At 35.0% G+C, this 25,429-nt stretch overlaps 2 protein-coding genes across 5 annotated transcripts in view; both read left to right on the plus strand.

Annotated features, from left to right (window-relative positions):
- Window positions 1-313: 313 nt before the first annotated feature.
- LOC128998520 (ubiquitin-conjugating enzyme E2 Z-like) lies at window positions 314-10,912 on the plus strand. The gene is made up of 5 exons (XM_054424693.1): window positions 314-924; window positions 1,272-1,532; window positions 2,421-2,532; window positions 5,328-5,537; window positions 10,486-10,912. The coding sequence occupies exons 1-5, from the start codon at window positions 674-676 to the stop codon at window positions 10,621-10,623; spliced, it is 972 nt and encodes a 323-aa protein (XP_054280668.1). The 5' UTR covers window positions 314-673; the 3' UTR covers window positions 10,624-10,912.
- Window positions 10,913-19,827: 8,915 nt separating this feature from the next.
- LOC128998419 (ubiquitin carboxyl-terminal hydrolase 1-like) overlaps window positions 19,828-25,429 on the plus strand; it is a 36,648-nt gene continuing 31,046 nt past the window's right edge. For all 4 annotated transcript variants that reach the window (XM_054424540.1, XM_054424538.1, XM_054424539.1 and 1 more), the window contains exon 1: window positions 19,828-19,967. The gene's annotated coding sequence lies outside the window, so the exon portion shown is untranslated. The remainder of the gene's footprint in view (window positions 19,968-25,429) is intronic.

Raw genomic sequence — 25,429 nt, forward strand, 5'->3', positions numbered from 1 at the left:
TACAGATCAAAGCCAGCCATTTTTGACAAAATAGAAGGAAAAAAGACTGAAGTTGAAGTGAAGTCGAGTCGAAGAGTCGAGACGAGAGTCGAAGTGCGCACAGTGAAGTCTCTCACTCACTCACTACACTACTACTAACTAACTTTACTACACTTACACTGAACTGAACTGAACACTAAACTCACTCAGACAGAACATTACAACTGAACTCGAACTGTCAGAATAGAAGAATCAGATAAAGTGACCTGCTTGTTGTTGTGGTCTAATAAATTATTACTTTTCGGAATACCAGTTACTAACTGTATAACTTAACTTGATAAGCTTTAGGTAGTTAGTAGACCTTAATAGATGTTGTGTTGAAAGAAACAAGACGTGAATTTACTTGTGGCTTACTAATTTCCATGATATTCTGTCCCAGCGCTGCGCTGTTGTGATTTTAGGCCTACTTTAGGTAGGGGCTTACCTATTTAATTGCTGCCAGGCATATTTCCAGCAAGTTTGGTTGGTTAGGTTAGGTTATGATAGTTTTATTTTATAATAGATATATTTAAAAATATCGATTATTAATCAATATTTTCGATTCGATAGTTTCAATCAATATTGGCGTAGCCCCGTTAAGAAACTGTACCCCATATTTCTCTAAGCTCGTGCGTTGTGATACAATAGATGCAATATGATGCATTTTTTCAATCTTGAGGAAATCGAAGCACAAGGGATTACTCCCTTGACGTATTTGCAAGACAGTCCACCAGCAGTGACCACAATTCCCGGTTCGGATAGTCTTCCTCAGCCTTCAAATATTGACAATTTGGATGAATTATTAGCACAAAACCTTGTACCAAGTAGTGCTGATTGGAATCCACTAGCCCCCTTTAATGACGAGGAAGGAAATCCACCGCCCTCATGTTTGTTAAGGATTAAGAGGTAAGAAGCTAAATCATAACCTTAGCTAATGATAACCTAAGTCACTCTCGTTCATAGATTTAAGTTGAGCACCCATCTTTGCCTGGGAAAAGTAGATATTCCTCAAGAATTCAGTCTTAAGGTTACCTATCAGTTTTGTCTGGGTCTATCTCTGGTTCATGGCTTATGTAGAATGCAACATGAATATAGGCTAGGCTACCGGTAGGCCTAATCCTTCTACCAATGTTTTACACATCATCTGTCAGTTTTTAATCTTAGCTTTTTGTTAGGCCTAATGTAATTAGAGTAGGCTAAAATTTCCAATGATTAGAATTACAACACATTAGCCTATTGTGTATTTGTTTTAGGGATATGATGGCTATCTACCACGAACCACCTCCAGGTATTCTAGTCGTGCCTGATGATCAAAATATGACTGTTGTCCATGCTCTCATCACAGGAGCTTTTGATACTCCTTATGAAGGAGGGTTTTTCTATTTCATCCTCCGATTCCCACCTGATTATCCGATCAGGCCTCCCAAAGTACGTCTAATGACAACTGGTGGAAATAAAGTTAGATTCAATCCGAATCTTTACAAGTGTGGAAAAGTGTGTCTCAGTATTTTAGGGTGAGTTGTCCATACCCTAATTTCGTAAAGTAAGTATTTTAATCTGTTATCACTTCTTAGCCTAAACCACCATCCTAATTTGCCGTGATAACATTGACCTCAGAGAGAGTATCTACTCGAGAGTTGACCAATTTATTCACTTTAGAAGCCTAAACGTTTTAAAATATTGGTAAGTTATACGTATTGAGGATTAAGTTACATATTTTTGTGAAAAGATACGGTGAAGGTCTTGCAATAGCCTACTTGAGCCAACAGCTTACTTGTCTGTACCAAGTTCAATGATCAAACTTAGATTATTGATTTAAGATTTATCCCTTCAAGACAGGATTTTTTAACTCCCGTCAGATGCTGATAAGGAAGGTATTTTTCTCGTTATACCCTTTGATGATGTTTGGCATAAGTAATAGTGCTTGCTAGGATAAAATTCTTTTTAAATAGAATTCCAAACACCTGGGAGGGGGGGGGGGGTTTATCAACTGGAGTTTTAGGTCCATATTCACAACTAAATAGTTCTCTAGAGGGTTCATGTCCTTCCAAAATAAGAAACTTTCATAGTTAGGCCTATTATGAATGTAAACAGTACCTACCTCTAACTCTGTCGCACTCGCTACGATCGGGAACAGCAGTAAAAGATTGAGCAACTATCGGACAATTTTTTGTATACAGTCCTAGTTCGATATAGTTAGCCTACCGTACCTAATTCGTCGTCATATGCCACCACCTACTAGGACGCGTAATGACGACATTGTCTCGTCAAATCGTGGCAAAGTCTTTTTATGTGTGATGAAGTAGGCTCATCAAACCACATTGAAGGGTTAAATAGAATTTTTTTTAAGTAGCTGGACTTTCTGAAACAGAAACCTGTAGCCTATACTGTCCATGTTGTAGGACTTGGAGTGGACCAGCTTGGAGTCCAGCACAGACCCTCTCTAGCGTCCTCATCTCCATACAAAGTCTTCTCACCGACAAGCCTTACCACAATGAACCAGGATTTGAGAGGGTGAGCTTCTCATTTGGCCAATCAAAACGCAGGGATCTTGGATAAGTCAAATGCCAAGGGATCAGAACAAAAATTTTAATCATTTAATAAAACGTTTTTAATGTAGGGTTTGAAGATTTAAAAATCAACCTTTCATTTGAATTGTATTGAAAACACATGAATTCAGTGTTTCTATATGGCGTTTACTTACCAATCACTTCTAAGTCTTGAGTAAAGGCGGGTTTTCCTAGCTGCCGAATTATGCGATTGTATAGGGCTGCTTGATTTTGAATTTCATCCGAGTTGTCTAGTGCATGTATTTATCTTATGGCAAGGGCATTTTCCTAACACTGTAATATTCAACTGTGGAGTGGGTTTATGCACCAGTTTTTGTTGTGTCACGTGGCGCGGGGTTGTTCAAAGTCTGCTACCAACCCCTCGCTGTAATGTATTGATTTAGTATTATCATGACAGTGCTATCTAAATGTTTGTATATAGGCCTACTTATGGTTTTTTAAAATTGCTATTTTGACAAGTTCGAAGCTTTGAAACATTTTGTCTAGTAGTCGGGAAAAACAAGAATTAGAAAGCCGGAAATCAGTATTGAATATCATAATGGTCTTGAAAAAGTCAGGATTTTGTCTTTATTTTGTTGTCTCATACGGAAATTTTATGGACCATGTAAAATCTAATCTCAAAATTCATGATTTTGTCGCGATCGCACAATACGAGGATCACCTTTCCGTGACAAAGGGAGGCGATGATGATGTTTAGATGGCCGCAGGAGATGTTCATGAATTTGCCGTGGTCTCGTAAGACGACAATGACGTTTCCATAACTGCGGGAGTCGATATTGATGTCTTCTTGGTTGCAGGAGATAATCAGAATTTTGCCGCGATCGCGGGAGAGGATGGTGATGTCTACACTCTACACGATTGCTTGGGTTTGAATTTGAGCTATCTTGAGTCTCCTGTAATTATGTAAAATATTGGTTCACATCAATATTGATTGAAAAAAAATTAATATTGACAACTTGAGGTGAGGTTTATATTCAGGAGAATATACTGCTAATTGAATGTAAGTCTTCCTGAAAGTACGATAATGTGCTTAATTTCTGTCAAGTTATCTTGGATTGAAAAAAAGGTTACCTTTCTAACTGTAACATGTACTGAATTTATTATTGGTGAAGTTTTATTTTTGTACAGATAAAGATTCATTCTTATTACTAGTAGAATACGATAATTTAAGTACAGTTATGTTTGATCTGATAAGATAATGGTGTATTCATAATTTAGCACACTGCAAAATGATAGTCATAGCAGAAATAAATATATTTTAAATTAGACACTATCTAATATTTTTATTAAGATTTTCTCCATTTAGGCCTAAGTATAATTTAATAAGTGTGAAAAACACTTTTTTTTATATATATGCAATTGTAAGTTTTAATAATATACATCATAATACTCATCACAAATCTTAATAATAAACTAAATATTTAATTGTTATGAAATAGGCTACTGAAAAACTATTTGTATGTATTTTTATTTATACAGGGAGGGGCAATGAAAGCGCCCCAATTTATAAATAGAACAAATTCAATACTATTTACCCTTATACATATAAATAGCACATCAAAACACAGCTTATCTTTTGCCATTTTAACTTAACAAAGTAATTTTTCCATTTCTTGAAAACAAAATCCTTTATGTGACGTCCTTATCCTACTTGACATTCCTTTTCAGTCACTTGAAAATGCCATTGAAAACTTCTTCCAACATTTCTTCAGGAATCACTTTAGTTTCTTGGAAATTCAAGAAAATCTCTAGGGCAACTTTGAAAAAACCTTAAATTTCAAGTAGCTTATAGGGAGAAGACAGCAAAGAGCCAACGTAAAGCTTCCAACAACGAAAGCATTCTGGCAAACCTCTTTGGACTTTAAGTTTCTGCGACTCACACTCTTTCAACATTTGCTGGTGTACAAAGAGTTTTGCGGCACCCACCGATTATTTTTATGGTTTAAGCTGTTATCCAAAATCATTTTACCCAGTTCCCTATAGTTTTCCAATCTGGAACAGCGCCGTATTGACCAAGTATGGAATGTGGTCCAAACAATCTCTGGGTGTTTGCATAATAATCACTATTTTTAAAATAGGTTCCTACATCAAAATCTCAGTGTTAAAACCCTCAGGCACAATGTTCACTAAAATTGCATAGTTTGATTTATGTTATAAGCACAGCTGTTCATTCTTTGTTGCTTTGCTTATGATGTTTCAACGAAAGAAAATCGGGGTGCTCTCACTGCCTCACCCTGTATCTAAAAGAACAACTTTTACCAAAACATATAATTGCATTTTAACACTTTTACCGAAACCCCAGTCTGACAGGCCCACGGGAATTTTCACAAACGCATGTTGGCAACACTGTCTACATGGGGAATTCCATTCCCCCAATACCTTCCCCCCTTTTCATCTCATACCTGTTGATATATTGTTTGTTCATTTTGCGTGGGTGCCGTGACCTTGACAGGTTGTCTGTTCATAACATGCCCGTCTCAGAAGCCCAGCGTTAGTGTATTTTAAAGCGGGGTCTCTCAGGCCCAGTGTTTCGGTTTGTGTGTTTCTAAGCGAGGTCCATTATCTTCAAATGAGGTCTCACAGACCGGGGGTTTCGGTTAGCGTCAGCCTGTGTAGGGTTTCGGTATTAGTGTTAAATAATAATTAATTTTTATACAGGATTTTCTGAAACTTTTTTACTTCAAAAATGTAACAGCAAATGGTACATACGAGGTTTTTCTAATGAGTTGGATCTTTTAGGAAAGAGTACCTGGAGATGTAGCCCGGTACAATGAGATAATTCAACACGAGACGCTAAGAGTAGCTGTCATTGGTATGTTGGACAATGACTTTGCCATCAACATGCCAGCTCCTCTGATCGAAGCTATGGAGAAGAGCTTTCTGCAGTTCTTTGAGTCTTACGAAACCCTCGCACAGAGCAAAAACAGGCTCACAGGCACTACAATGAATGTAAGTATTTGCTGTTTAGACTCCACTTTACCTCCTTGTCCAGTTTAAAAATACTATAAATATTCGGACACTGAAACATTTGGAATCAATGATATGTAAACAAAAACAAAAGATACACCTTGGGTCTAGAAACCAAAGAAGTTATAAGACCAGTACATTATATATCTCTTAATGTGTTTACCCTCAAATGGGTTTGCACAAACCAGCGAATAATTTAAATCATATTTTACGCTAAACAAAGAAAACAATAATTTTAAATACGCCAACACAACAAAAATTATTACAGGCGAGTTAGTAGGTTAGGCAACATCTTTAAATTTACATCAACGCTTGAATATATGAAAAATACTGGATAGGTAATTTTGTTACCCATGGCTAACTCTTCGAGGCGGTATTAATTTTAATATCCACTGAAATCTGCTATGATTGTTTTTTTATTCAAAAAGAGCCAAACTATTCTCTTTGGTGTTAGTCATCAGTCTTAGTGCTAGTAATCTGTCAATATTTGTACACCCAATATTTGAGAATGTTATGGAAAATTCAAAAAATAACCAGAGCGTTATTAACTGGAATTTAAAAGATCCAATTCACAGCTAAATGTTTCTCGTAGGAGTTCACAACCTAACATAGTATCAACCTATAATGGTTTTCATGTTTGAAAACAATACATCTGTCTCTGTCGTACTCACTATAATCGGGAACAGCTATAAAAGAATTAGAAACTAAAGGCCAATGTGCTACAGTCCTAGCTCGGAATAGTACACTTATTCATTGGTAGATGCCACCCACCACCTTCAGTGTTGCATCATTACGAGAACGACTTGTCAAACGTAGCAGTGCCTTTTTAGATGTGACAAAGATGGTTCGTCAAGTGCAGAGGCAGGTTTTGTGTGTACCTTCATTTGTTTCGTAGGCTAAGGGAAGGGATGAACAAAGTTATTTCTACTTCGGTTTCCGTATCACTTAACTTTCTCACAAACTTGGCCTGTTTGCGTCTTTGCATTTTTCAGTAAGCTGGTACATGTGACACATTGCGAGCTAAGTGACAGAATGTGGAGTGGTAATTGGGGCATTTAAAAATGTAATGTTTGCTGCCTGCATGTATTGTCATACACAAAAATTATTGTCAGCGTCGTCGCTCTGCCCTAGGAGGATTAAACATTAAGGAGTACACACGCCGGAGTTTCATTGAAGCCAGCGCGGCCGTACTGAAGAGGTGAGAGGCAGCCCTACTCTCCCCCCACGCATACTGCGTTCTATAGGTTTTGTGCCAGCTGCGTTAATGACATTATAATTAACTTAAGCTGAATAGTGTCTAGGGTTGTCAGCGACCGGGAATTCCGAAAAAATTGGGAATTATGCGTGAATTTTAACCGCCGTGAAAAACTGGTAAAAGTGTGTGAAAATGGAGCTGCAGCAATAATTGCATGAGCGATATTAGTTGCCTTTAAAGCCTTATCATCTTTAAATGACTTTCGTGTTTGTATAATTGTTCTTATCATTATTTTCAATGTCTTTGGTAACATATCTTTGCTTCCTGATGAAATGTTTTCTTTGGTTGGTTATACAGAGCAATCGTAAACTCGGTACCTGATCTCATGTCGGATAATCTTTGCTGCAGTCTCTACTATTCTCATATTTTCTTTCTCAGAATTGCTGTTCTTATCAGTGTACCAATTCGATGATAAAATATTGTAGGCTGTCCCTGTAAAACAAAGAACGTTTGGCTTTCCAATTTGTTCAGCAATGACAAACTGGTCACAAAAATGGTTTTGTAGCTTTCTTTTCAGGTGTTTTTCGCTGTATGTAGGTTCATGTGGAGCGTAGGATTTCATGAACTCGATTAACTCCCAAAAGGAGAACTAGCATTCGTCATTATTTTCCAAATATTCACAGAGTACCTCAAAAGCTTCTTTCTTCACTGAGTTTTCTGGGGACCCAGCGTTACCTGAAATTAGTGTAAAGTAGGCGGAAATGTTTCTGGACGACTGAAGTGTGTATAACATGCACGATGGTATCGAGCCTTACTGGCGACTAGGTCAATTTTGGTATTGACTCTCAACATTCCTTTGTCTGCCCAAGTGTCAGAACGCTGCAAAGCCATAGTCTTTACGGATGAAACAAAATTAAGCGTTGTAACGACACTATATAGTCCCCTGTCAAATGTACATATACAGGCTCCCGTGTGCTCCTTCATGAGGCAGGTGTGGGAGTAGTCTTAATCTCTTCGTTTGACCTTGGAGAAATACAATTTCGATGGTGGCACTCTTGAAAATTGTGCGTTTGAACGCCGAATGGTAAAAAACAAAATGGCCGCCATCGCAAACTTGTTTTCTTACTTATATCAGTAACCGTTAGGGTTACAAAAGAATTGTTGATACCAAAATGTAGCTATTTTAAATCTGCACAAAAAATATGATTACAGTTTTTATGTAGGATCAACCATTATTTCATAAAACATAATTTTATATTTTTCATAAATAAAATTAATCAGGGTTGATGTAATGTCCCAGGACAGTTAAATATTTCAAAAAGTAATAAAGGGTGTTTCAGTAAAGCGTTGTGGACTGTGCAGATTCAGATTCTATGTGCAAAAATAAGTCAAAAATGTTGTATAAATTTGTTTCGATTTCGGCTTAGTTTAGCCGTAATCCGCCATTTTGAATTTTTTGAAAATAACTCATAACTCAATAGCCCTTGAAGATATTTTTATGAAACTTGGTATAAACTTTAAGTATAAACCATTAACATTCTCCGAAAAAATCTTTGATTAGGCTCATCGAATTTCAAAATGGCGGCCATTAAAAGTTTTTAAAGTCAAATTCCATGAAAACCAGCAATTAAAACAAAACTTTGAAACACAATATGTAAAGTCCTTTCCTTTTTATTACAAATCGAACGACACTTTATTTGCGAAAATCGGATAATAAATAAAAAAAGTTATGTAACTTTTATAATGTTTTTGTCACTAGTTTCTATGGAACTTAACTTTGTGGTGTTAAAATGACTGCCATTTTGATAATTAGCATTAATAACAAAAGTTAAATAACTTTTTTATTTATTATCCGATTTTCGCAAATAAAGTGTCATTCGATTTGGAATAAAAAGGACTTTAAATAATGTGTTGCAAAACTTTATTTTAATAGCTGGTTTTCATGGAATTTGACTTTAAACATTTTAAATGGCGGCCATTTTGTTTTTTACCCACAGCGTTCAAACGCACAATTTTCAAGAGTGCCACCATCGAAATTGTATTTCTCAAAGGTCAAACAAAGAGATTAAGACTACTCCCACACCTGCCTCATCAAGGAGCACACGGGTGTACATTTGACAGTGGACTAATACGGCACTTGGCGTTCTGGATGCTTAAGTTCTTTAGAGTTAATGTCTTGTTCACAAAACATACATTGACGTTTGAAGTTGAATTCACCGAGTAACGTGCGGACATTTCGCTTAACAGGTAGTACATGCATGTCACAGGGCATCAGGGCAATGCGACAGGTGTATTCCTTTTATACAGTTAACATGCACCACTACACTGTTCGAGTGTTTGATTAAGTCAGGAACTCCATCATTACGTGTTTTACCATACACTGACGTATTATGTCAATGCCATATAGTTCCTTCCATGATATTTCAACTAAAACTATAACAATCTCAAAGAAAGCGTTTTGTGTTGGTTGTGAGGGGTATTTTCTGGTTGACTACAGCTGACTTTAACTCTTCTCATACTAGCTACTCATTTAATCAGCTGTTACCACATAATTTAGATATAGGCTATCAGCATTATATTTAACCAATTCCAATGACTAAGCATAGTTAGTGGGTTGCAAGAAATTTCAAAAGGGTTAATGGTTTTAACAAGTCCATTATGGAAAAAGAGAAAAAGCTTCATTTTGTAAATATTTTGTAAATTTATATCATTGTTATGGATATTATTTTAAGGTTAATATAAATAAAATGTATGCTTAGAACGTATTAACTCAAAATTTAATTATATATTACCCACATACATGAGTCCAAAACATTTAATTTGAGACATAAATAAGGCCTTTCAGACAATTATTTCAAATGATATAGCAAAAAATCTAAATTTCCAAGATGGCGGCTGTTCCCCAACTGGGATTTCTTGGGACTTTGTGTGGGCCACTCAGGACATTGTTCTGAACGTTTCAACCAATTTTCAGCCTGTTATCAATTTTGTCCGGGTCATGACCTTACTGGATATACTCAATAAATTAATATGTAATGCACTGGACTAAAATAAATGTATATATATTATTTCGAAAAACTCTGAAGGAACACATAAATTGTTAATTTGTATAGATAGCCTAGATCATAAAAGTAACTTGATCTTCAATAGTAAATAACAAATAATATTACCTTTTTGGTTTTTGTTGCCTTCTTCTTCTTGATGATATTTTTTATACCTGATGCGCATTTCGCCACAGTTATTAATTTATATCATAAATTAATAAATAATAGTTTTCACAGAAAATATTTACATAATTTGATAGGAAATTTAATTTACTTTAAGAATGCCATCAGTGAATAACACATTTGTTTTAGTTTAGCGGGAATTTTAATTTGAAACCGTGTGCATCGCTTTTTTGCCTATCTCTCCCATGTTATAAAGGCAGCTTTTTGTCACTCTACAGCTCCGCGTGCCCCTCTAGTGTTCTGCTAAAGCTGGCTTCACCGTAACATGTATATCCCTATTCTTGTGCCCTCTCCTTAATCTTAACCCTCCTAGGCTCTGCCACTCACAGCTTGTATTGTGACTGGAGCTTAACAATAGTATAGTTTTGTTATTGGTTCTTAAAATTTGTCCTGCATAAACTGTAACACATTTAGTCGAATCTGTCAAATGTGTTTTAAACTATCCTACCTTACTTGTCACAAATAATTGATCCGCTAACATCACTGGTTATTATTTATTATTCTCTAGGATCCCTTTGGTGAGAGACGAGGAGTCTATCAGTACGGACAACTTTTACATCGACTGAGAGACATTTACAACCGACTGACACAAAAGAGGGTGGAAGAGAGTGTTTCTTCTTCTTCTACTCCAGATAGCAGTGATTGATTGTGTATTCTCCTGTAAAGACTAACAAAAACATTACACTTGTATGTGATAGAATAGTTATCTTTAAGTCTTATACGTTTTGATGGAAAACATAACATTTCTTCGAGTAGCTTTAAAATCAACCTAGTTTTCTTTTACTTCAAAAAATTTCTTTTTCCTACAGTCACCCGACAAAGTTGGCTTCCTTGTACTGTTTATAGTACATAAAGCTGCTAATTGCTGCATATTTATACTTTGCCGTACGGTTTATACTTTGTCGTACGGTTTATACTTTGTCGCACATCAGGATTCTATCGAAACAACACAAAACAGCGTGGTTCTATTATGCACGTAATCTGTGTACGCTTGGAAATAGGTTGGCAACACTTAAAAGATAATAATACTATGAACAGCTGATTGACTATTATAACTACGATTTAACCTGTCATTTCGTGTTTATAGTTTTGGTATTTCTGAACTTTCTGGACTTTTCTTTTAAACGTTTTTAAAACATTCCTACGATCTTAATAAACAAGAAAATACCTTTACCGCATTTTTTTTAGGTGCGGAAACCACTTCAAATTACAAAAACATACGGAACTATATTCTCAAAACGCGGAGCACATTTCTTGCCGAGGAAAAATAGCGGAGTGCCTTTGCTGCACTCGACATCATTTCGCACTCGCCTGTGGCTCGTGTGTAAACATTGCTCTCGTGTGCAGCAAAGTGCCACTTTCACCACTAGTTACACAAATAACTATTTCATAACTCCATACATAAAGTATTTCAATGACAGCTGATATCAAAGAAACCTGTTTCCCAAGCTCTTGATTTTCCCTTACTCTAAATACATTTACTATCCCCTACTCTCAATCAATTGGGGAATTCCTGGGTCTCAAAAGATTAAATTAACTTTCATTTAGCAAGCTATCGTAATATGGAATTTAGTACTATTGTAGGTATGTAGCAAAAAACTAGGTTTTAATTTTGTACTATCTCAGTAACTTAAGAAAAGAACCCAAGTTTCCGTGCAATTTGAAACTGACACATAATATAGATTTAATTTGCTTAAAATGACAATTTGTTAAAATCTGTCCTTAATAGGTAGTTGTGTTAAACATATACCTTAGACTCTCAAAGTCCAATACAAGTAAGGCTGACAGTTAATCAGGATTCCACTAAATCAGTTTTTCTAGAGTCAGTCATAACTTAACCATGCATCCTTCAGAATGATGGTAACGGCAGATAAAAGGCTACTATTGCTGTCGCCCTGTAAGTGTAGTATTAAACAATTCAACACTGCATACAATGCAATGCATTAATTAGCAAAGCCCAACTTATCTTCACAAACCATACAACCGAGGGCATTATAAAGAGTGTCTACAGTTACAAAAAAGCTACATAAGTAATTTTATTTGTTCGTTACAGAAAATAAAAAATAAAAAACAACGGTTTTTTCCAGAAAATTAAAGGCAGGAAACTGGCAAAATATCGTCTTACAAATTTGTTATTTAATCAGTTAATTTAAGTTAATATTCCATTTTACCAGTCCAGATTTTCCAGAGTGCATTTTTTTTTATGGGAGTCTACGGTACATGACAAAAGATTCTTTTTTTGAGACATTTATACTCCATTAGTTTTAAGTTATTGTTTGTAACGTTAAAGTGTACAAAGTTTATTTATTTAGAACTTCAGTTGGCTTTGTGTTTATTGTGTGTAATATTTGTAATTTAGTACTGTACTTTTATAATGCATTGATCACTTTGATAAATACTTTAAATTTATCAGTGCATACCTTGACAGGGCTGGGCCTAAGAGATCAATTTCTGTGTATACAAATATTTATTTTGCAGCTTATGTGGCTTGAAATCTGTCTTTAGCTGGTCAAATGCTACATCATGGTCTGCTTCAGTTGGTTTTCCCATGTATCAACCAATTTGTAGATAGATTGTACATTTAAACTGACACTTTTTATCAATCTACTCTGCAAAGAAGTCAGATTAGCATGAAAGTTCAGTGTTATATTTTGTGATCCTAATTATGTATGTACCTGTTTGACTCAAAACTCTAATTTTCTCTGATAAACTACCTGTAGGCTTACTCCATTCCTTTCAAAATGGGGAGCGAGCTGGTGTAGTGGTTAGAGCCCGGGACTTCAGTCCCTGAGGCCCCGGGTTCAATCCCCGCCAATTCACCAATGGATTTTATCTAAGTGATAATGCCGCAACCCCTAGGTCTAGCCTGAAGTAATGTGGAAAACAATCCCAGGCTTCGTGCCTAGCGTCCTAGGACAAAAAAAAGAAAAAAAAATCCTTTCAAAACAGCTCCTTACTATAGATTTAATTTATAGACAACTTGTAGGTATTATGAAAATATATTTTTAATGACTTGTAATTTTTATCCATTCCACTGACCACTTAACAAATCAGTTGCATCATGAATGGCAATGTATCTATTTTTAATCTTTATATTTTTATCTGTTTAACTAAAGGTTAAACATATTATTAACATATTTAAAAGATCAAAGGGTGTATGCCCTTGGATAATTTAATAACTAGGCCAGCCCTGCAAGTAGTTATGATTTGGTTTCATTGTTCCATTCTACTAATGAAGTGCTATAATTCATAATATATTGTTACTTATCATTAACTTTTGAATCAAGAATGTATTTGACCATTCAACAATTACACGATATCAGTCTCGTCATAAAAATTATAAAATGTTGTAAATAAACATAAATTAATACAAGATTAGTAGCCTACAAATAAAGATCAATCAAAGATAAATCTTATGTTAACATTTAACTCCAATCCAGGGTTTTACTGATCAATGCAACTTGTAGAACTGGAACTTCTTGTTTTACTTGTATAATACTTTGTTTTTAGCGAATTTCCCTATAGGGAAGTAGCTATTACCGTAGGTGGCACGGTAAGACCTAGACCCGGGACCGATTTACTTTTTCATTTTGATGTCCCCAGAGGCCAAAAACACCATTCGTTCAAATTTTTATATATGTATATATATATATATATATATATATATATAGACTTATATATATATATATATATATAGACTTATATATATATATATATATATATACGTCCGTGAACGCGATAACTTGAGTAATTTTTGTCCGATTTTGATGAAATTTGGTTTAAAGGTGTAAAGCGGGATAAACTTGAATGAGTTCGCGAACCAGCATGATCGGACCATGGGAACGGGGCTTTACGGGGGGTTTTATGGGGTAAAAATTGGTTTTTCTCACTTTTGACCCTCAAAACACAAAATTTCCCGATTTCTCTTTTGACCTTTTTAAAGAGCTTAAAAAAACAAATAATTTAGTATATAAAAGTATTTTTGTTCGATTATTAGTAACGGAGAAAATTAAAAAAATTGTAAATTTAAAATTCCCATGTTATTCTTATGGAGAATATTGTCAAATGTTGTAGTTTGCTTGTTTATGGATATATTTTGATCAAACTTGGCAAATTTATTTATTTTGTACTAAGCTATCAATATTTTACTCAAAAACACACTTTATTAGTTTCCTTGTAGCAGCAAACCTAGGTACTCGTTAAACCTAATGTTATATTAAAATATATTTAACTGAAAATCAATTCAGACAAATGGAAATTCGCTTAGTCGGCAGGTTTGCTGCGGCGGGGGTATTATTTAAATCTGAAAGGGTGTTGTAAGGTAATGATTATTTTACCATTTTACCAATCAGGGTGATGTATTTATAAGTATCAGTAGTATTGATATCTAAGAATACTAATATGCTATTTCATTGATCAAGTTGAAACCGCCTTAATAGACTGTGGCTTTAAAAATCATCAGATATCTGCCATAGAGAGAAGGTAAATGAAGAATTGTTTTGCATACATTTAATTTTGACTTTTTTTCTCAATTTTATTAATTTATACAAATCATACTGTTAGATAAGAATCAACAAAACCATGAAACACCTCTAAAAGCCCATTTTTTGGCTACTTTGACCTTATATAAAACACTGTAATTTATATATGTTTTTGATGAGGATATTTTTTACCTCGCTATTTATTTCTTATACAAAACATAAATATACAGGGTGGCTGAAAAGTAACTTGCCCACTTAACTCTTTAACTATTTGAGATATTTGAAATCGGTTTGCGGCAACTTGTTTGGATATGAAGGGCTACAATAATTATGGTCAGTTTTGAAAATTTTGCCAGCGGGGGTAGGGGGTAGCTCAAAATGTTCAAATAGCAAGTATAGTCGGGTTTGGTTTCATTTTGTAGATCTTGACGAAACATAACAATTAACATAAAGTAAATAGAAATCGGACCATTAGTAACAAAATGGCAGTTCAAAATTACTTTAAATAACCATTGTCTCAATCATTTTTAGCTGCCATTTTGTTATTAATGGTCCGATTTCTATTTTCTTTATGTTATTTGTAAAACGAACAAAATGAAATTTTTATTTCATCTGCAGGTTTGCTGCAGTGGGGGTTTGGTTATAAAATGAGGTAGAATACCTCACTTTGCAGTCACCTCCTTTATTTTATATTTCTATGTATATGTTTGCTTATGTTAGTGGTACCAAACTCGACTATACTTACTATTTGAACATTCTGAGCTACCCCCTACCCCCGCAAGGGCAAAATATTCAAAATTGACCTTAATTATTGTAGCCCCTTATATCTAAGAAGGTTGTCCCAAACCAATTTCAAATATCTCAAATGGTTGAAAAGTTTAAGTGGGTGCAAGTTATTTTTTTTGCCACCCTCATGGTTATTTGGATTTAGGGCGCCATTTTGTTATTAGTGAGCCGATTCTGGTTTTCTTTATGTCAATGTGTTTGTTTTGTCAAGACCTGTAAAATGATACCAAACTCGACTATACTTGTCATTTGAAAATTTTGAGCTACCCGCTACCCCTAAGGGCAAAATATTCAAAATTTACCATGATTATTGTAGCCCCTCATATCTAAGAAGGTTGCCGCAAACCGATTTCAAATATCTCAAATGGTTGAAAAGTTAAAGGGGGGTGCAAGTTACTTTTCAGCCACCCTGTATATGTGTGTTGCAACTGTTAAGTATTCTATTCCTCATACTGTACTGTTATGTGTATAACCTACTTAATAACTACTGTACTTGTAAAGAGTTTAGTAATTCATATTTTGTACAAACAATGGTATATTAATGTATTTTTCCTACAAATTGTTTAAGTTTATTCATTGTTGACTCATACAATGTGAATTTAATAAAAGTTTATTAGAAAAAGTTGATTAATTACAGTTTATTTACTGTGTTTAGTAGTAATCACCCCCTAGTATTTACTTCTTTTGATGACATCCTATATAATGCATTAATTTGAGCATGTTAAATATGCTTTGTGATTCAGGAACAGTTAATGGTGGAATTTATTTACAGCTAGCTGCATGGCAGACTTTAACATTCACGTCATGAATAAAACAATTACATCTACAGTATATTCAATGATTTTAGTCATGAGTCAGATGAATATATTTTACCTTGCAGTTTACTCCAATTCGTCTAAGGTCTATTTTAGTTTGGAGAGAGTCGTAGAAATGGATGAGGCAGCTTAGGGATACCATCGATGTAGCGAGAACACCTTTGTTAATAGATTTTTTTCAGTTTTTCGTCTGTTCTCTGTACTGCCTCAGCTAATTAACGGATTGGCATATTCTACGAGCATTGATTAAAAACACCATTGCGTTGGTTGGTCTATGCTGCTAGCTAGAGGTTCTAGATTGGCAATTTCTCTTTCACATTTGCAAGACAAAATAAATATCAGTATTAATTTATTATGTTGGAAAGCAGGAGCGTTGCCACTGAAATTTATTACAAATATAAATTGATTTTAGGCAGCATGAGAACAAGCACCGCACAAATGTAGATAGTTATGTCACTCACTCACTACTTGTCTAAGTCCAGTTTGATTCAATATTTCATCAGCCTTTCAATAGAATAAATAATACATAAAAAAATTATATTTTTTTAAAGACCAATATTATTTTTATCAAAACTAAAAAGATTTAGGTATGGGAAACATTGAAATTTCAATACTTCGATCAAATACTTCATCCAAAATCATCATCGATGTTTCAAAAACATCTACTATCGATGCTCATCCCTACAACAGCTACATCTAAAGGGGTTATTCTTAGACGCTCTCTTAAACACAATTTTTTCACAATTTTAAAGTTGTCGATAGAAACATTGAGCGCGTTCTGGGAACACTGACCTGTGCATAGTCCTGGTGAGATAACCTAGCAAGACAGCTATTTCCTCTTTTCCCTCCACCGCACGGGTGCAAGATTGTATGTAATAATTGAAGGGGTGAGTGGATGAAGGGGGTAAGTAACATTTTGTTACTTTTGAGATAAATGGACTTAAGTTTGCAGGTTATAACTTGTTAATTTTTTTAATTATCTTAATTCTTAAACCGCTATTAGGAAGGGCAGAGAAGTAAATTTTTTTGCACAATACTTAATAAAAATTGAAATGTTCCTTACTATTAAAATTTTATTTTTTCTATTACTTACCTCCTTTATCCACTTAAAAAAATTGTTTCGTAGTGGAATAAGGGGTTAAGTGATGTAAACGATTAAAATAAATTCAACATGTTACCATAAAAAGTACATTTAAATAAGGTTGTTGCACGAAAATAAACTTAAATGTAACAAGTCAACTTACTTAAAGTCTTTATCATTGACTTTATGTGCAGGCCTGTAATTTTGTCCAAAAAATAGACACTAAAAGCTAGCTATGCAAAAGAAATACCACAATATTAAAAATACTAAATATTTTTTAAATGTGCAAGTAATAACTGTCTTTTATTATATGCTTATCAGTCTTATCTCTGCTCTGTTATTATACTTTTGTTATTATCAAAGTACTATGGGAGCCAGTGTCCTAAATAGAGCATCACTTACACCCTTCATCCATGCACCTAACTCAATATTTACAAAATTTTTACTTGCCCCCTTCATCCACTCAACCCTTCAATTCATACGCTTTGCTCATAGGCACTATGATCTGTAGAGTAAGTGAACCTTCCTACTGTATTTTTAAATATAAGACTCGAGGCTCATAGGGACTATGATCTGTAGAGTAAGTGAACCTTCAATATTATTTACGAGGCTCGTATAGACTATGATCTGTAGAGTAAGTGAGCCATGTGTTTTAAGAATTACATATTTGGAGGTTCAATAGTGTCTATGATTTGTAGTGTATGATGAACCCTAACCAAAAAAATAAATGTACAAAATTTGTTCAACATACTGTACATCCATACAGTACAAGCAACCTACAACAGTTTTATTTCGGTTAGGGGTTTTTGGTACATTTATTTTTTTAATCCTATATACTTGACATTTGGTGGAAAAAACACTTTTTACCTTCCCGTTAGCACCAAATATATAGATACTCGTTAAATCTAATGTTATTGAAATGGGAAATAACTATATGTCTTGTTTATGGAAATATTTTAGTAAAAGATTTAGCAAATTGAAATTCGCTTAGTCTGCAGGTTTGCTGCAGTGGGGGTTTGGTTATAAAATGAGGTAGAATACCTCACTTTGCAGTCACCTCCTTTTGCCTTTATTTTATAACTAAAACTTATAAGGTTTCAGCTATTTTTATTGGATCTTTTTGAATATGGTGTTGTTTGATAAGAAATTGAAATACTAAATAAAAGTGTACTTTAAATTTTTTCATAATTAGCCTAATATCATAATCAACAATTTTTTAGTAATTTAAATTACGAATATTAAAATGGCAGCCATTTAAAAAAGATTTTACTGGACCAAGTAATATATATATGTTTATATATACAGCATTTAAAAACAAATGTTTGTACTGGTTAATTAATTGAGCCTTGGTTTATATCTATTTTCTAACAAATCAGTTTCATTATGTTCTGTGGGAAGAATACCTAGATATAAAAATATTGATGTAGAAAATACAAATGGTGGATATTTGGTTGACAAAGCAATTGTAAAAGGTTGTATTCTTGTTTTCTCTTTATTTTGACTCATAGGAACTATTTTCCGGTTTTTACCGTTTACTTGAGCCCCCCACACTCCACACACTATCGAAGAGTTTGCCGGACCTGACCATGACGACTGACCCAACATCTAACCGGGTGTTTCCCACACACTCAGGGGGCAGTGCCGAGCTTTACCTATGGGCGGACGGGGTCAACTACACACAGCACACAGCGCGAGCACGTCAAGGACAAGTAAGTGAGCATTGTGCTGTCTCTGTCTGTCTGCATAAATACTCGTTACAAAACGCGTGCTCCTTGCTGTGCAGTATTTAATTTAAATTCTGTCGTAAGAATAGCTTTAAACTTAACGATATTTTAAAAATAAAAACTAGTGAACATTTCACATATATACAGCTGACTCCTGACCCTCATAAAGAGTTAACCTTAGGTCCTTGGGGGGGGGGAGCTTAAGCCCCCAAAGCCCCCCCCCCTGGGTGTGCCACTAAACTTTTGATTACTTGGCAGGTGAGCAGTATAGCCATTTAGGAACCCTACTATATTAGACTCTTATAAATTATTAATGTATGGTTAAGCCATTGACTATATAACACTATTGTTATAGTCAATGGTTAAGCCTCCAGGCCATTTATATGATAATACTAGCAGTTACCCGGCGCGCGTTGCTGCGCTAACAAAATACATCTGTATGTGTGAAAAGCATTTTTTTTTCTACAAATAAACCAACGATAGTCAGGGATTCCCCTAGTGCCTTATAATGGTGATTGCGAAAGCAAGACACTAAGGAAATTGTAGTTGCTTAAATTCAAAGGGTAATTCGGATGAAATCATCAGTATTCGCGGGATTAAGACTATTTCTCCCTTAAACCTACCACTGATAATTTTTGCTTTAGGCATCATTTTTTTAATCGTTAGTCTGGTAACGTTACACAGCTTCGGTGGATTTAAGTTTCGCATTATTATCGGAGTTCTTTCTTTTAATGACAGTAATGTCGGCACAATTTGAAAATAATTATCAATTTAAATGGTTGTGGCACAATTATTCTTAATACATACAGCACCTCCCTTTTAATCCATTTTTTGTTATAGGTACATACATATATAACGTTTTGAAGCATTGGAAAATCATTACTTTTATAGCTACAGAAGGCAGTGGTTTAAGTAGGAGTAGAAGAAGGCAAAAATGAATTACAATTGGTTGGTTTGGTTGGATGGATTGGTTGGTTAAGAAGAGAGAAGTAATGGCTTCAATGGCAATGGCAGTGTAATAAAGCCTCAGTGTAACCGGTTGATCTTCTATAATTTAACAAAATTTACCAAGGAGGATCCATGTATTCATATATACATCGCTCGTAAGTTTTTTAGCTTTGCTTTATTTTATATTAGGAAAAGTTTTCGCTAAATTCAATCCTGAATGTAACCAGCTTACTTTAGGAAACTCCCCATGAATTTTCCAAGTCTAAGTTCCAATTTGACCCAGACCTAGTGGTTGTAATTTGTTAATTTTTTGGGGGCTTGTCACGATTTACTTTATCTCACTAATTAAAGGCTATCTCAACATCTAAAGCAATATTATAAACAGTATATTTGCTCTAAAACTTAGACCTTTCAAAACCCCATCTCTTGAGTAGAGAAGACATGCCAGGTTGCCCTGAAGAAAAGTTCTTTACATTTTCAGTGTCACCAAAGTTCATCGAAATAGGAAAATGTTTCTAAAATGTCTGTTGCACTTTTCTCAAGTTTTTTTCCATTTCATAGTACTATGGAGCATTTAACTTACTAACTTAATCATGTAGGCCTAGCCCTCTGTAATTTAGGGTTAGGATTTATACTGGCATAGCCTATGCCTGACTGCTAATATTAAATATCTGAGCTTAAGAAAACTTGGAATCTTTGAGCACTGTATGTGGTTTTTACGCCATATGGAGTTTGGATAAAAAATTAAGTTAACTTAAATAGGCTGTAGGCCTAATATCACAAACCACTTATTGAGCTAGGTGAGTGATCTAACTTAGGCCCTAGCAGTTACAAAGAGATAAGGTTACCAAAATTTGTTGACACTAGATTTAACTTAGACTTTGGCTAAACCCTGGGGGCCTGCCCTGGAAAATTATTTTTAAAATAGACACTGAAATTAGCGGGTTTAAGTTAAGCTATCTTGAGAAATAACACTTTTAATTAACCTAGCTTGATATAAGCCTAGAAGCTATGCAGTTAAAGTAAGCTTATCTCCTTATAATTCGGATAGGCCTACACTATTATCAGTTTATTAGCAGCTTAGTAAGTAGGCTATAGGTCAAAATCCGTTACGTGCCCACAACTCTATTTTTTCCAAAAACTTCTATAGGTAACTTATTGAAACCTTTTTTAGGTAATAAATTATGAAAAATACAATAGCCTATTTAGAATAGGTTTTTGATCACACGTTACCTATTTAAAATTGGAGAAAACACACAAAATAGTAGAATATACTCTAGCATCGCCAGTAGTGACCTGCGGTTATGAATCACTGTTGACTTTGTGGCAACAATTACATAACAATAATTTTAGTTCAGTCACTTAAAAACAAATGTTAAGCTTTTCGAGAAGTTTGGTTGGGTTAGGTTAGAACAGTGTTATCTAACCTAACCAATCAAACTTACTGGACAACTTAAAATTTGCAGTACAGTAATTAGTTATACCATTGACTATTGGATACTGAAAAAGACATCTCATCTCTATGGATTAGCCGTCGCCAATTTTTTACTAAAAAAGAATGTAGGCTAGTTGTGTGAGCCAGTCACAGATTGCGCTAGAGTCTAAAACTCTATTTTGTACCTTAATTTTTGTTACTGACATAGTTGCTTGGTCCCAACAGTTGCTATAGCTCATAATAAGTCATTCCACCAGTTTGACTTGGTAAAAACCATCGTGTAGCCTATTTGGCAGAAATCAGTAATTTAGATCAGCGCAATCTGTAGGTGGCTCACATCAACTAAGACAAATTTTATTAAAAACCTGGCTACAACTTTAACATGGGGATGGAATGTCTAGTTGTTGTATTAATAGTCAAAGGTTATACGGTACTGTAATATTTTATGTCTTTTCTCCAAATTTAGGCTATATGACGTGTGATCAAAAACCTTTTCCAAAATTTTCAATAAGTTAGGCCTAGGCCTATAGAAGTGTAGGCTTAATTGGAAAAAATAGAGTTGTGGGAACGTAACGGATTTTTACCGCAGCTACGTATTCGTACTTGCTTTACTTTAACCAGCTGTTTGGTATCTCAAAAGAGTAACTCAACTTAAACAAAAGTTTTGTCAAAGTAAAAATGCAAACGTTGTAATTTTTTGGAGATAGCCTAGACTTAGTAGTTTTTTGCAGTCCTCCCATAGCTCAGGCATACCTTTTAAAGCTGTACCGGTACTTGTTCTTTAACTTCTATCCGCTACGAGTCGCGTTCGCGTCTATTTTAACCCTATTTAAAACGCTAAAGTCGATACCTGTTACAGCGCGTCACTATAACAGCCATGACATCAATAATCGTCGGCCGATTAGAATGATTTTTATATAGTGATGAAGGGAAAGAGTCCGTTTATATTTAGAAGGCAGTCGGCAAACCAAAAGTGAAATTTATCCGTTTTATACGTCTTTGGATTTTGTGAATTGTTGCCTTGCTAGTCAGCTGTCGTCTGCCGGCATTGACTGTTGTCTGACAATTACACTGTTGTAGTATGACAATTAATTCCTATGCAGTGTTTTTGTCTTATCAGAACATAATAAAAGAAAAAGTATCTATAAATGAGTGAACTAAGCAATTTAAGTGCCATACAAAATGTATTGATGCCGACGATCCTGATAGTGACATTGGTCAGAACGGTGTGTGTGAAAATAATGAAAGCTCCGTTGAATCGATGAATCCCTTCTTGATTTTTCATCTGGAAGTGGGGAAATCTGGAATCCTGGACCTGAAGACTACTTATTGATACTTCAATTATTGATGTTGAACAGGCAATAAATGAAATTTCCAATTGTAACTTAGGCCTACCCTATCTTTAGAAATTCCAGCACCTCAGGTGAGTCAGCCTCCTAGGCCTAGGCCTACAGTAGACCTAGACAAATTGAAGCTGCAAACATTGCAGTTCCTGAAATTGCACCTAATGATCCTGATGTTCCCCCTGGACCATTAATGGGCCCATAAATGTAAACTTGAATCCTATATGGATAAGAATACATCCACCTGAATGGGAGTTTGATGTAGAGGAAAAGTTTGAAGTAAGACACCCAGGAATTATAAATTGCCCGCCCCGTAGTAGTAACCCTATTGAATACTTCTATCTTTTTTTAATAATCTTATTTGGCTGCTGATAGTTAGGAATACAAATGCCTATGCTAACAAAATTATAAATACATAGAGAAACTCTGGAGTGCTTGGGCCTAAGAGTAGGCTAACTAGGTGGGTCGATGTGACAAAGGGAGATAAAAAAATATGTTGCACTGGTACTCAATATGGGGTTGATCAAGAAGAAAAATATAACAGACGATTGGAGCAAGTCTAAATCTCAAGCGACACCTTTTTTCTCTAGTGTTATGTCCGTAAATAGGTTTGAAGCTATACGGTCGATGGTGCAAGTCAGATCTCTTCGTTTTATTCCTAAAGACCAACCTAACCACAATCCTTGGTATAATGTAAGATTTTTCTTGGATTTAATGAATGCAGCATTCAAGAAATAGGCCTATTTCATTCCAGAACAGAACATATATCTCTTGACAAATCAATGATAGGCATGAAGAATAGGTGTGTTTACATCAAGTATATGCCCAACAAACGACATGACAGATTCGGTATCAAAAAATTTGAAATTTGAGACTGCAAGACTGGGTAGGGATTCAAGAGAGATTTAAAAGATTTATTATACCATTCAGTAATAAATACAATAGGTAACGTCAAAACTATGCTAAAAATAAAACAAACAAATTCATATAATTAAATTAAATGTTCACCATTACAAACCATGCTGAAATTAGTTAATCTCACACAGCAAACAAAGCAGCAAACCATGAAGTTATGGCAAAAAAACAAAAGAAAATGAAATTGTGACACATAGGACCTGAGTATATAAATAAAATTACAAATTAAAGCAATGGCCAGCCTTCAGAGCATCATAATATTCAACAGATTTATAAAAATGATTTGTTTTGAGCCAATCTTTTACAATTTAGTAAATTTTGACTTCCGCAATGACCGAACACTTTCCGGGAGAGCATTGTAAAACTTTATGCCTGTAATAAGAAAACAGTTATTAGTTTTACTCAATCTATTGCTACTTAAATGTAGCCTACATTACTTCTATTTCTCGTGAGATATGAGTGGACATCCTTGTTACAAACAAGATCTTCTTCCATGTCCTTAATAGCTAACAAAGATTGGTAAATATAGACATACACAACAGTCATAATGCGAAGTTCAGCAAACAAATGTCTACAATGCTCCAGATAGCGAACCTGACATATTATTCGGATAGCCTTTCTTTTATGGAGCAGTACTTTCTGAGCATGCGGGGAGTGACCCCACAGGAGTGTGCCATATACAATATGGGCCTGGAAAAAAGAAAAGAAAGCAAGTCTCAAAAAGTTAAAAGGTAGTTCAGAGGTCAACTTCCTCAAGATATGTCTTACTCTACTTAATTTTACACAAAGTGCATCTGTGTGGTCATCCCACGCAAGCTCCGAATCCAGGGTGAAACCCAGCAGTCTTACAGACAAGAATCAAGAATTTTTATTCATCATTAACGCTATGTACAACACATGCAATGGATGAACGTCATAATAGTAGCCTAAAGTTTACGGGCAATAAGGCTAAATAAATATCAGACTCGTCACTGGAAACATTTTTATTAAGGCTAAACATGATTTCTTGGGTTTTGGCCGCATTTAAATGTTTTACACACTGACCTTTATCCTGGCAAGGGCTTTTTACAAGGCCAAGATGGAGATGACCCTTTTACACAATTTAAGGTAGTTAAATGCATTTGATGAGAAAGTGTAGTTTGTTAGGAAAGGGATGCCATTTGTTCATAGACAATTAACTTACTATACTAAGCTACTGGTTACACAAAAGTTATTAGATCACAAAACATAGGCCTGCCTTACTGGGACAGTAAGTAAATAAAAAGTAAAATCTTTCAAAAAAGGTAATTGAAACTAAATCAGAACCCTTGCAAAAAGCATTTATTTTGGGGGAAAAGACATTTTATTGGTAGGTTACAAGCAGAAAGACATTGTAACGAGTAAGAGTGGGAGACAAACACGTAAGCCAATTCTAATCCATAAGTACAATCTAAACGTGGGGGGAGTAGACTCATAAGATTTACCATGTATCAGGTTCCAGGCAAACAAAAATATACTGAAAGAGAATTTATGACAACATTACAGACGTGGCACTTTTTGACACATGGATTCTCTATTCCAAAAATACCGACAAGCCACTGAATAGGCATGACTTTATTGTAAGTATAGAGTCTCTAGTTGAGGGGGATGAAGTTTCTGTCCAGCAAGATGAGAACCCCATGCCTGGCCCTGGAGGGGTTAACGGTCTTATACTTACTCGGCTTCCAGGTGTAAAACTCTGTAGATGTCTTGTGTGTGCTGCTAAAGGCAAAGTCTAGAAGCCATTTTTACTGCCCAGGCTGAAAGGGGGGAGTACATCCCGCATGTTTCCACAAAATGAACCACTTTTGGAGACCAACCATTAGAGGGAGGTCTAGTTTGAATAACAGGGCAGCAGCGGGGAGTGATTCTGACTATTTTCGCGCTGATTCTGACTTAGTATGCG

Source organism: Macrosteles quadrilineatus, unplaced genomic scaffold, assembly GCF_028750875.1.
Source record: "Macrosteles quadrilineatus isolate MER2022 unplaced genomic scaffold, UCM_ALF_1.0 Scaffold_7__1_contigs__length_78375512, whole genome shotgun sequence".
In the NCBI taxonomy this organism is placed as follows: Eukaryota; Metazoa; Arthropoda; class Insecta; order Hemiptera; family Cicadellidae; genus Macrosteles; species Macrosteles quadrilineatus.

Bases quoted from the DNA above. Each gene is read 5' to 3' on its own strand.
- LOC128998520 (XM_054424693.1), top strand. From the start codon at position 674: ATGATGCATTTTTTCAATCTTGAGGAAATCGAAGCACAAGGGATTACT. The intron at 925-1,271 runs GTAAGAAGCTAA...TATTTGTTTTAG, and splicing joins TGTTTGTTAAGGATTAAGAG to GGATATGATGGCTATCTACC. The intron at 5,538-10,485 runs GTAAGTATTTGC...ATTATTCTCTAG, and splicing joins TCACAGGCACTACAATGAAT to GATCCCTTTGGTGAGAGACG.